Below are 13171 nucleotides of genomic sequence, written 5' to 3'. Positions count from 1 at the left end.
CCCTATGGTGGCTTGAAGTTCATGCCCTCTATTCAGGGATTTTCACTGTCTCAGCTAATGAGAGGATACTTCCCTAATCAACTGAAAAGCCCCAGCCCTTCAGGTAAAGCCCTTTATTTCCCTGTGTATATTACTACTGGGTTGCTAAGCACATTAAATAGAATCTTCCTGCACCTAGCTCATCTTAACTCTTCTTCACCCCAGCATGTTAGATTCGTCTGCTGGTATTTCTCCTTTGCCCTTGGCCTGATTTACCTAACAACTGTTTCTCACAGAGGTGGCATGTACATTATAATCCCAGCTAAGGGACTTTAGAGAAAATTGGTCCTCTCCCTCTTCTGTGGGTGTATACTCCAGGTCCCCACTCTTCATTCTGCCCTCCCAAGCCTGCTGCCCTTCCTCTTCTCTCTCGCCACCTGAGCCCCAGTCTGTCACAGATGCCCCATCCACACAAAGTGGCCCGAGACGCAGGCAGTGCAGTGCCCTGATTAAGAGCACAGGCTCGGGAAGAAGCCCTCTGGGTTCCACTCTTTCATTCCCAGCTGCGTGACTTTGAGCGAGTTTCCTAACTCTGTGTGCCTTGGTTTCTTTACGCCATAACATGATCATCAGAGTCTATAACGCCTCATCAGGCTGTTGGGAGAATCCAGTGAGATAATATCAGTCAAAAGACAGCCATCATTGCCCTTAAAGGCTTTGGAGAAATGACTGTTCCCTTCCCCCTGCCACCTTGTTGTCATCAAACTATGAATCTTTAAAGCCCTTTTTTCTTTCTTTCGATTCTGTGGCAAGAATGGATCACTTTGGCAGACACTGGGGGAAGGGTTTCGAGGTATTGTCCATGTGCCCTTACAGTCTCATCTCACAGACAGACAGCTGTCTCCTTACTCCCTGATGGCTTGGCTCTTTGTGAATGCCAACCTCCAACCTGTAAGAGATCTTCCCATGACACATACTCGCTTCCCTAGCATGAGATTTAGGTGGGCGACTTCATGTTTAAATTTTTTCACCAAAGATTCCCTTTATTCTGCAGAGGAATTCATTTAGAAATTCTAATGTTGAGACTTCTCCGTTGTCTCCTTTGGCTTTTTCAGGCAGATGTTCTCCTAGATTATAAAAATCAAAATCAGAGAAATTGCAGCTGGAACTTACATAACCCTCTTCTCATCCGTTTCCAGCTCTATAGCTGTAGCTTGGGTTGCCTCTGACAAGTTGGGGAGAGGATCAAAGGGTGATCCCCGCCCCGCCCCCATCTTGTCTTTTACCCCCATTGTGCGTCAGAATCACTTTCGGGGAGCTTTCAGACCCGCCAGCTGTCTGGGCACTGCTCCCGGGACTCGGCTCTGGTCGGCTGAGTCAGAGCCCAGACCTTGGTGTGTGCTGGGGGTTCTCGCGTGCAGCCAGCCATGGCAGCATCTAGCGTTAGCCCTGCGGGGCTTTCTGTTTTAACCTTGCTAACAAGTTATCTTATTAGACCTCTTTTGTGTTCTTTTATGTACCTACGAGATCAGAAAGTTAGCAAGGTAGAACGATTGTCTTGGGGCCCTGGAGAGGTGTTAGGAAACGTCTCTTGTGTCTCAGGCAAAGAACTCGGGGTATAGTTTGTGTGTGGTGCCAAGTTCACGGTTTTCATAATTGCGTCACACCGATAGTTTTTGCATGTGGCTGACTCCATTTGTCTCCTCCTTTCTCCTATCCAGTGCATTTAATACTAAAGCCGCCGTCCAGCTTGGTGTCCTTGGACATGGCGGCGTGGTTCTCAGCAACAACCCTTGCCAGTACCCCCAGCCCCAGCCCAGGAAATGCTCAGGGCTGCACCGCCTGGGCCAGAGAAGCCACTCAGGCTGGCGAGGCCAGGGCGACCCTTGAATACAGTCCCTCATGTTGTGAGGAAAATTATTTCACTGCTACTTCATCACTGTAATTTTTCTATGTTACGAGTCAGGCGACCCCTGTGAAAGAGTCATTGAACCCCCAAGGGGGCCGCGACCCACGGCTTGAGAACCACTGCTCTAGACTGTGCGGTGATAGATCTGCAAGGCTCCTTTTGTTTTCTCTCTTCCTGCATTTTGTCTCTTGTGAGCGAAACTCCTGTGCTATTCTTATATAACAGCTCGAGTGCCCCGAAGGTAAGTGTTCACTGCGTCTCAGAGCTCATTACATCGGACCAAGTTGGAAATGAAGTTCATTTGTGATTTTCCAGAACCTTTCCATCAAGCTCAATAATTGTGTGGGCTTTTTTCTTTTTTGCTTGTTTTAAGGAAACTCTTATAAGCCTAGTTGATGAGGTGTATCGGGGGCCCCAGCTTCACACTTTCTTGTTTAGGTGGGCGTGAGGCTGCAGAATCTCTCTCCAGGTGTGCTCTTGCACGAGGGACCCTTGCGTGGCTCACCACTCATCTCGGCTCAATGTCACACAGTAGCTAGAATTGCCCCTTCCAGTATTCTGGGCTCTAATTTTTATAGGAAGAGATTGGCAGGACTTCCTCTTGTAGACTCACTGTAGTGCTAACTGATTTCAAATGCTTGTGATTGTGGAAGAAGAAGAAACAACCCACAGCTATTTAGCAGACGTGACTATTAAAACTTGACGCTCTGCTGCCCGAGGAAGGGAGCAGATGAGTTTCGTCGTCCTGTAGTGGTGTTTAGGGGATTCCAACGCAGTCACTTGATGGCTTTTCTTGAAGGACACAGGACAATCACGGGAGCACTTTACGCAAAAGGAAGATGGCATTGGTGAGGAATAAAAGCCAACCAAGTTGCTCCCAGGAATTTTCTTCCCAACCCGACAGCACGCCTGCTCATTCTTTGAGGGGCGAGTGCTGTCTGCTGTGAGAATTGCACTGGGAACGGTACCTGGTGGACCTCCAGCCCTGGTCTCCATCTTCTCATTGATTCCCAAAGTTCCAGAAAAATGACACGCAGGGGTTGAATCCTTAGAGGATGCCAAAGCTGCTGTTTTGATGTAGCATGCATTCAAGAGCGCAGACTTCTTTAGGCCGGGTTAGACAGACAAGCACCGCATACAGAAATGTAGAAACCTCGATGGAGGCTATGTCAAAGACAGTAACAGCATTTTGATGTTTTTACTTACAAAGGGGTCTGCTTTTACAGCAGTACTTTTTGACTTGCCTGTACCCACCAACATTCATACGACCCAGATTAAGAAACAAAACACTGTCCGTAGCCAGAAAACTTCACATCACCCACTCCCTCCAGGTCATTGCTTCCTCAGTGTTACCTGTCATTCTGAAAAGCAGTTCCACTAAAAGCAAGGAGCTTAACAATTATTCAGGAAGAATATTATATTGAATTGTTCATTGCCTTTCTGTTTTTAGTACAAAAATATAAAGGTATTTTCCCAGAAAAGGCTAACATTCTCAGATTTGTCCACCTTCCTAAGGCACCTTAAATTCTCCTTGTGTGGCAGTGGAAACTGAATATTTGACAGTAAGGCGAGAAGGAGATTGGGTAACTCTCATCCCAGTCCGGCGTGTGTGTCGCCTGGGGGTTATCCGGCTCTCCCCAAGACCGGTGTTCTAGTTTTGCTTTTTCTTTGAAAATTGCTGCTCACAAGAAGTAGCTGTGGGTGATAATAACCAAAAGCCAGACTCACTGCCATCGAGTTGACTCCCTAGTGACCCTGCAGGACAGAGAACAGGGTAGAACTGCCCCTGTGAGTTTCCAGGACTGTAAGTCTTTACTGGAGTAGAAAGCCTCCTCTTTCTCCGTCAGAGCAGCTGGAGGTTTCAAACTGTTGACCTTGCGGTTAGCTCCCCAGCACATAACTCACTACACCACCAGGTCTCTTGAGTAGGGTGGATGACAGCTAGGTCCTGAAATTGGTCCTTTTGTTCATCTCAACTCACCGCTGGAGGTTTCCTAAGACTCTAGCACTTAGAAGTGAGTACTCTTTCCCTCTCCTATTTTCTCTTTCAGTATCCCATTGCCTTAGGTTTTCTGTTGTTTATTTTCTTCTGTTGATGCTATTTCTTTTCCTTCCCCCACCCCCATCTACGTATTCTATCCAAATAATCTTTTGTTTCTGTTGAAACTTAGTTCTGAAAAGTAATTTTAGAGCTGAATAATTGTCCTTTTCTTTAGGTCAGGGAATTATTCCGATTTTGAAGTTATGATCATTAAAACTAAAGCCCATTTTTAGCTGGAGGTTTAAAAAAAACCTACCCAGAGTAAAGAAGGGTTAAGCCTATTATGAAGAATGGTATGGAAATAACTCATTGCCATAGCATGGTAAAGCGTGCTTTGCTCTGCTTCTCTAGCTACTTAACGTGCGTCCCTTCTGGCCCTAGCCGCCTGCACAGACTGGCGGTCTTACAGTAGCAGGAACGGTGGGAAGACTGGCCCGAGACCATGGAGCTGCCACCTCTTAGAGAACCAATGCTGATCCCTCCCGAGGTCTGCATGCTGCCACTTCCTTGTGCAAGTGCTTTGGGCTGCTTGTTGATCTTCACTCTGCATTGTGTCATCGTCACCTCCTACGGGCTGCCCCCCCCCCCGCCCCTTTACTCCCGCTCTTTGTCCATAGCTCTCACAGGCTCTTGGCGCGCCGTCTGAACACACGCGATGGCGGGAGCGCTTGAGAGCTGTCCTCAGCCTGCTATTAACTGCAGCAACTTTACTAACTTTGTTTGTTCACAGGGTTTCCCGAAAGTGTGGTTTTTCTGGGTTCGGAGAGCGAGATGGACAGGTGTGGAGCTAGACATTGCATATTATATTTGCATGTTACAGCAAGTCTTTTTGATTGATTACTAAGCTCCTCTGAGGGAGGTGCTGGAGATAAGATAGCACTCATCCTCCAAACCAGAATGGTGAGACGAATGGAAGTAAGCCTCTCAGTGACCTCAGTGTGTGTCCGTTTCTCTCACCCATCATGAAACCAGACGGAGTGAGAAAAATGACAACAGCCAAGGGGCAGCTGAGGGCGTTGAGGAGGAGTGGAGATGAATTCTGACTGCAGAGATCTGGGAAGACTCCCTGGCAGAGATCTTGTTGGAACAGGGCTTTGAAGAGGAGGAAAGAGTTGGGAAAGGGCAGGAGTGGAGGCTGTTTGACTCTGACCTGCGTAAGTAAGGACAGCGCTCAGGAGAGCCTGCCGTATTCGCTGTGCAGAGAAGTACTGAATGCATCACGGAGTAGTCGTCTCAGGCGGAGTCAGTGAGGAAAAGCTGCCAGGTCACAGAGGGCCATGGGTGTGAGGCTCTGGGGCGGGGACCTGTAGTTTTACAGCAGCAGAGGGAGAGAAAGGCATGCCCCACCCCACATCACTGTTTCTGTGGGTCACAGTGGCTTAAGGCGGGTGGGGGAGAGCGTATTTCTCAAATAGATTGGGGTGGAGCTTGTTTTTTCAGAAGTAGATCTCCGGGCCTTTTTTCTGAGTTACCTCTGGGTGAACTGAAAAACGATGCACCCTTTCAGTTAGCAGGGTGAAGCTCAAACAAAAACACAAACGTACTGCCATCACGTCGTTGTCCACACATAGTGACCCTGGATGACAGCATAAAACTGCTCCTGTGGGTTTCTAAGACTGTAGCTCCTTACGGGAGTAGAAAGACTCTTCTTTCTCCCTAGGAGCATCTGGTGGTTTTGAACTGCTGACTTTGTGGTTAGCAGCCCAACATGTTACCAGCATGCCTCCAGGAGAACTGGAGCAGTTGAAACTGCCTGCTTGGATGATAGAAAGCTGGCGGGGCAGGAGGCGGTTTATGATCTTGTTTTCCATTTGTTTCATGGTTCTTTGTTTGGGCTTTTGAAAGACTGTTTACCAAAAGGGAAGTGTCAGATGGAATCATAAATAAATGATCGGGACTGGACTTGGGGCAGTGGTGGGAGGGTTGGTATTGCAGCCGTTCAGAGGAGTCATAATTAGGTTCCACCAAAGCCGTGACACTGACGCTGGGAAGAGTAAAGCCTTGCACACTCCCGTAAGATCCCACTGCTGTCGTTTGATGTGATTGCAGGCGACTGTGGAAGCCTCACTGAATAATACAAGTGTTGCTACGGTGTTGCACCCCAGTTTTCCCTAACGCAGGCCTTGTTGTAGCCACCTGGTATGCTAAAGGCACATTCATATAAATTCCAACCAAATAAAGTGCATAAGTCATGTTTCGAAATAACTCTACTGTGAAACTTTGTGTTTCCATCTGCTCCTAAGTTACTTTTTGTCAAAGCGTTTGCCACTTCAGGTAGAGACAGTGTACCTGTGTACCCTCAAACCACAGTGTCAGCCATGTCCACGAGCATTATTTTTTCAGAAACCGAGGTGGGAGAACTAGAGAATCAAAAATTTGCCCAAGCGAATCAAGTACGCAATGCCATAAGGATGAGTGGTTGGGAATTACCAAGGATGAGGGATTAACGTTCATCAACCCATGTGTGTGACGCCTTGGCGTACCTGGTCTAGTCAGTCCTGATTCCTTCCAACCCTTCAAGAATTCCACACATTACCATCAAACTATGTGTAAAGCACAAAGACCTGGTTTCTTTTCTTAATATTTGCACATGCTACTGCTCGTGTAGTATGCACATGACTCATCTCTGGCATAAGAAAACGTGTGCGCGTGAGTCATTCCATGAGCTGAGGCGCAAGTTCCCCAGCCTTTCTCGGCCAGTGGGCAGCATGGCCTCTGACACAGGCTCGCCAGTCTCGCCAGCATTTCTCCCCGGGGCTGGTGTTGGTGCCTGCCTGTAAAGCCAGCTGTGTGAGGGTGCAGGTAGTCCAGTGTATTTCTCACCGCTGACATACATTCACCCCATAGGAGAGCTACCCAGTTAAATGTCCCCGTGAAAGATATGAGGGGGACTTAATTCTTGTGAATTTAATCTCAAACATTTCCAGTGCCTGCCATCAACAAAGGGGCTCCAAAAACCATGTGTCCGGAACGTCCCAGTAAGCGATCTCATAGTTATCTCTTCATGCCAGTGGCACTGGGACTCTTGAAGACCTGTGCTCACATCAGCTGTCTGCTAAGGATGGGGGAGGGAGGACAAGCGGTATGCAGCCAGAACCCCCTCTCTCCTCGCCACTAGTCAGTTCTGACTCAGCAACCCTCTACTGGGACTGAGGCACATGTACGCGATTCTTACCATCCTAAAACTTTCTTTTGGAGACCAGAGCCATCAGAATCAGTTCATTTTCTGGCTTAAGGCAAGCAAGTGATTAAAAAAAAAATGCGGAATTTGTTTGCTGCTTCCATTAGTGATAGACTTCCACCAACAGGTCTTTGCAAGGTGAAGATTCAGAATCAGAAAGAGATAACCAATGCTTTGGGATGGATGTAGCAGCCACTACCATTCCTAGCTGAGTCCGCAAATGCTGAAACTTAGAGTGACCGCTGGTGCTTCGGGGCCAGAAGGAACGGCTCCAGCACAGGCGGTTTTCTTCACCAGGCTCTCCTGAAAGGACGTGCAGTGGAGGAATGCCCTCTGCTGGCCGATGGTCGCAATTCTCTGGGCTGTACAAGAGGCAGGCTTGACCAAGCGGTTGGGCCTTGAGACCATGGCAGCCTTCCCAATGTCAGGTTACAAACCCTTTAGGCCAAGGCTATTCACAAATAGGCCTGCATTCGCCTGGCTCCTGTGCTCTGCTGCTTTTACCCCTGCCTGTCTGTAATACTTTGCTTACCAGTGCCTTTTGCTTGGCTGGCCACTCATGCTTTAGTAGGAGTGCAAGGTGGAGGGAGGTAGGAATGGGCAGGGCCTGTGAACGGAGTAAAGCTGCCTTTGGCAGCTAAGTGCCCTGCTGGAGTCTTTTCGGCTTCATGTTGACATATGCACAGAATGAACGTAGATGGGTCATGTGTGGTAGCATTTAAAATCTGTACAGGAGGACGTGTTCTACTTGAAGTGACCATCCTGCAGAAGCGGTGGACTAGGTGAAGTCGTCATTTTGGGGTTTTGTTTTGCTGGGTTGTTTTTATTTTTTTCCAACTTTTTCACTTTAGTTGGGATTTTATGTTTGTTCGTCCGTTTTGTTTTGTTTGTCGTTTGTTTTTTCATTTTTATTTTGTCCCAACATTTTCCTTTATAGTTTACCATTAGATATTGATCAGTTGAAGCTCATTTTAAGACTCGTTGGAACCCCAGGGGCTGATCTTTTGAAGAAAATCTCCTCAGAGTCTGTGAGTTGATGCTTTGATTGTAATTATCTGCCCTTTTGGGAACCTGCGTTCCTCTTTCCTCTGCCACCTGCCTTCCATCGCTCTGCACTTTGCGTCAGGTGTGTTTGTAAGAACGCGCGCCTACTGTGCACTGACTTTGGGTGCGGTGCAAGGCTGCGGGTGGGCGCCTGTGTGTGCAAGTATGTTTTTCCCTCTCTCTCACTCTTCCGGGTGTGTGTGACGACCATGGGGCCTCTACGAGGAAATAGTGTCCCAGTAAAACAACGGGATTGGAAATCACTTCATCCCAGAATTCATGCAAATTCTGATTGTTTGTTCTCAAGCCCTGTTTCTCAGAAGTCTTCTTAAACATTTTTTAGAAGTCTTACATATACTCAAGAGCCCATTCGCTCTTTGGATAATGCTTGTCCTCAGAGCGCAAACTTTACTGTTAGTGCAGCTGCATCCCTAGAAGAACGAACCGGGCATTAGCTGCATGCCATTAACCAACCTCTCCCAGGAGCCATGCACTTCTGGTTTCAGAGCAGACACCCTGTGTAAGGTGTCTCTCCCCAAGGGCTACTTCTCAACTTGGTCCTCAACCAAAGGACACACCCCTGGTCCTTACACCCCCAAGCCATGGCAGTGTGGCTGCACCTTCTTCCTCCCACAGCCTTAGGTAAATACAAGGCACTGAACTGCCTGAGCAGGGGACCCATAGCTAGTGGGTCCCACAACTCAGCAGGGATTTCAAGAGTGAGGCTATGGGGCTATGGCCCCGCTTACTTTGGCTGCGACTTTCTGCTTTGTGTCATTTTCTCGGGCAATAAACACGCGGTAAGCCATGAAAGCCCAGTCTTTCTCCCTGCCCCACTCTAGTCCTGCCACCACCCATGGCTGCCACCGTGAGTTGCATAAAAGGGCAAAGGAGCTATTGAGGCAAGTTTTGGTTGCGTTTCCCTGGGTTCTTCTCCCAACGTTTCAGAACTGAAGGGGCCCCTTTGCCCAGTGGGAAGACCGCTGAATAGCTTCAGGCAGGCATGAGCAGGTGAGTCTGAGCTGTTCATCGTCTCCTTGACAAAATACAGACTGTCACTGTTCGGTACGTATCTGGTGCGTTCCTCAGAAGAACAACATTGCCCCACGTATTTCTGAATTTCTCCTCCGAGGGATGTGCTAGCCCCGTTTTCCTTGGTTTCACTTACCTAATTAAGATGAGAAGCCAAAGCTCAGGATGGCTATGACCTGCCCAGGTCATGCACTGAGTCCCTTGGCAGAGATGAGACTAGATCCCAGATGCTCAGAGAGGATGATCTAAACTGTGTTCTCCAGTGACCTCATTCTGCTCTGAAAGCCCTCGTCAGAGTGGTTGTCCATGGTGTCAACCTGAAGAAGTGTTTGCTTCGGCTTAATGAAATGCAGAAGCCAGACGGGAATGAATCCGAAGAAATATGAGAGGATTCCAGAGAGGACGGTGCTGTTGTTCGTTCGTTCTTTCTTTCTTTTGTTTTTACTGCATTTTGCGTAGAAAGATCCATGTAGGGGACATGGGGCCAGGCACTGGGTCTCTGCCAACTGTTAGTTCATGAATAGCCTAATGAGACTGAGGTAGCAATTCCTTTCCCTGTCTGGGAATGACATACTCTCAGTCCCCATTTCCACCCCCCAGCCATCTGTCCTGTGAATAAAGACGTGCTATTAGTCACAGGAAGCGGTTCAAGTAAAGTGTGGTCAGAATAGTGTCTACCCATCGTGAGGCTTTCAGTGCTGTTTAAGAAACAGCTAACACTGGCCGCATGGCACAATGCTGTCTCTCTCTAATGTGAAGTGGGGGTACAGCGTGCATCCACACGGCTGGACTGGAGGACAAGGCTTCCAAGTCCATGGAAAAGTGAAGTTGGAAGGTCATGGCTGTTCTTTCTTCAATCGAAAGGGGATACTTTTCATTTAAAATCAACTTTATTCACTGCCTTGCCGTTACATGCACAAGTACTGAAATGATGCTTTCCAGGGTGCTAGTAGGATTTCCCACAAACCTTTTGGAGCGCCCCTGTGCAGAGCTTGACGCTGGAAAGCTGGGCATCATGAGACTGACTACCAGAATATGGTAGCATTTACTCAAGCAACGCTGTGTGGGTGTAACTAGAGAGGTTTTCTTTCCGGTGGACTTGTATCAAGTAGGTAAAGGTAGTCTAAACACTCAGAGGGGCGTGAAGCAAAACCCAGGCCCACTGTCGATGGAGCTGGCTGGGACTCGTGAGAACATTACGGGTGGGACATACTCTGGGGGAAAATAGCAAAGCCAGATGATTGAAAGTCTTCAAAGTATCAATGAAGGTATGTGGGAAACAAAGCCCACGGCTGTTTCCAGTGCTGCTGAAAAGTCATCCAGTCTTGCCAGCATTTGGGTAGCATGTCAGTCAGTAAGTTAGGAGGACATGCAGAGTGGAGAAAGTACGTGGACTTCAGCAAGTTTGGATGCGCCATAACCCCAGGGCCATGCAGCCCCCACCAGGGGCTCACTCCCAGCTGAGTGTGCGGGGAGGGGGGCTGACTAAACCACGACCTCGCCCCCAATTCAGTGCTGGGACTCCTGCAGCCGTTCTTTTAAGCCCTGCTCCAGCCCCAGGTGGTGGAGAGTGAAGCTCTCGGGCTTTGCAGCAGGGCCAGGGAGGTTGTCACTTGCCCAAAGTCACACAAAAACCAAACCAAACCCACTGCCTTTGGATCCCACTCGTCACGAGCCTCAAGGGCAAAGTAGACTGGCCCCGGTGGGTTTCTGAGGCTGTAAGGCGTCACGGGCGCAGACTGCCACATCGTTCCCCCACAGAGCCTCTGGTGGGCTCGGGCCACTCACCTTTTGGTTGGCAGCCAATTAACCACCGCACCAGCAGAACCCCTGCTTATACCATAAGAAAGAAATCTCAGCCATGGTGGATGACTTCAGACAAGGTGGAAATAAACAAAAATCCTATTTAACAGGCATGCAGACTGCCACATCGTTCTCCCACAGAGCCTCTGGTGGGCTCGGGCCACTCACCTTTTGGTTGGCAGCCAATTAACCACCGCACCAGCAGAACCCCTGCTTATACCATAAGAAAGAAATCTCAGCCATGGTGGATGACTTCAGACAAGGTGGAAATAAACAAAAATCCTATTTAACAGGCATAGGCCCTTTCATGCACTCCCCTAGAACAGATTCTTCCGAGACTCCTGATGAGAGGATGACCTGTTGACTAAAACCAAACTCACTGCCATCAGGTTGGTTTCGACTCGGCAAACCCTGTAGGACAGGGTGGGACTGCCCCCTTTGAGTGTTAGTGGGAATGAAAAGCCCCCCCCCGCCCCTTTGACTAAAGATGAGGAGCATAGACACGCCCAGGCCAAGTGCTCTTCTCAGAAAGGACAGGAGAAGTGGCGGGATGCTTGCCCGGCTGCTCGTCACTTTTACAGCCAGGTCCTTTTGATTAGGTCATTTGTTGAGCAGGAGCAGTGAGTCTGTTAAAAGAAGCCCCTGCCCCTCTAACTGTGGGCTGGGCAGTGTGAAGGACAGGCCGGCACACTGGGCCCCAGCTCTCCCCTGCTGGCCGGCTGCCAGCTGGCTTTCCCAGTGAGCTGGCTACCAGGAAGTGTGCGTTCAGAGGGTGAGCAAGGGTGGAAAGATTATTGATGGAAGCCACAAGGAAATGAAATCATTTGGCCACCGTGCCTGTTACAAATGATCCAAACTCCCCTCCCACCCCACCCCCAGGAAGGAACGGAATTAGTTGTTAACAAGAAACAGAATGGAAAGGTCTGCGGACATGTTTACAAGAAGTGTTTTTTAAATTCCATCGTTCCTCCTTTTAGTAGGAACACATGACAAACGGACAGCGCTCCTAGTATTTGTGGAAGGAGGGATCGCCTGGACATTGAGGGACAGTTGCAGGAGAGAAGATTGGAAGGCGAGGCCTTACCCAGGCACCCGGGCGGGTGGAGGGCCTCATAGTTCTGCTCATCTCAGCTGATGTGTGCAGGCTCCCCCCAGGTATCCGTTAGGTGGAATTAGGTGACCGACCTGCTAAATTGCTCCCTGGGAGAAATCCCCGTGGCATGCTGGAACGCCGTCAGCAGCTTGTGACTTCTGTTTTGTCTTTGCTCTTGGACTCTAAACTGCCCCCCTGCCCCCTCTGCCCACTCACCACTGTGTGTCTGTGGCATGTGTCTTAAATATGCACTACAAGATGCCTTTGGAACTCTGGCATTGCTGGCCTGCCACCACCTGGGTCTTACAGTGGGCGGGGACGGTACCTTAGAGAATCCACCAGAACCCAGGCCACTCTCTTCCTCGAATGCATGTCTTGGATATTTTCTCTTGTCCGACAGTGAGTCCCATTGTCTGCCGGTCTGCATTTACCACACATTTCAGGTGTGGGCCACAGGTACTTGCAAATAGTTTTCCAGTGGCAGTCCGTTTCCAAGGCACCAACACACCTGATGCTCGTGCTAAAACCACAGGTGGTGAATCTTCCTTGTCTGTCCTGGCTGCATTAGCTACATGCCTGATGGTTCTCTGCCCCTCTCAGAAGCACTACTATAGCATGCAGCCTCGGGCTCAGGACTGGGGGGGCGGGGGGAGGTGTGGTGTAGGGGGGAAGGGGGGACTAGTGGTGGTTCTCCTCCCCGCCCCTCGTTCGATTGTTTTGACGTGGCTTTGGGGCCTTTTAAAAATACTTGCGTCTAAAGTTAATTTCGTTTGCACTGTATGTTTAACAACGCCCTTGACTAGGCATCTAAGATATTAACCAGCTTCAGCAGATTATGCGTCTGACGGGGACACCCCCTGCTTATCTCATTAACAGGATGCCAAGCCATGAGGTGAGAACAAGCAGACTGTGCAGGGGTGCCTGACTCAGAAGGCCGCATCCACAGCCTACTGCCACTTGATAACCGACACAGTGTCTAATGTCACTGAATGCTTGCATGTGCCTGGAGGGGAGACTAGGGCAGTGCCTGCCTGTGTGTTATTGCACGATGTTGACACTGGGGATAAAATGTCACCCAAGCCTGTAGAC

At 49.2% G+C, this 13171-nt stretch overlaps 1 protein-coding gene across 3 annotated transcripts in view; it reads left to right on the top strand.

The window, feature by feature from the left end:
- MAPK14 (mitogen-activated protein kinase 14) overlaps positions 1 to 13171 on the top strand; it is a 90719-nt gene that overhangs the window by 67799 nt on the left and 9749 nt on the right. Inside the window, exon 9 of one of the 3 annotated variants that reach the window (XM_075555207.1) lies at positions 12895 to 12974. The exons of 1 other annotated variant lie outside the window; for it this stretch is intronic. In XM_075555207.1, the coding sequence (XP_075411322.1) occupies positions 12895 to 12974 (80 nt within the window). Of the gene's footprint in view, positions 1 to 8058; positions 8139 to 12894; positions 12975 to 13171 lie in introns of all 3 variants that reach the window. One more of the 3 variants, XM_075555206.1, reaches the window with a different exon arrangement.

The sequence above is a fragment of the Tenrec ecaudatus genome, chromosome 7, assembly GCF_050624435.1.
Source record: "Tenrec ecaudatus isolate mTenEca1 chromosome 7, mTenEca1.hap1, whole genome shotgun sequence".
NCBI lineage: Eukaryota > Metazoa > Chordata > Mammalia > Afrosoricida > Tenrecidae > Tenrec > Tenrec ecaudatus.
Note: the sequence above shows the minus strand (reverse complement) of the source record. Positions and strands in the feature narration are given on the sequence as shown.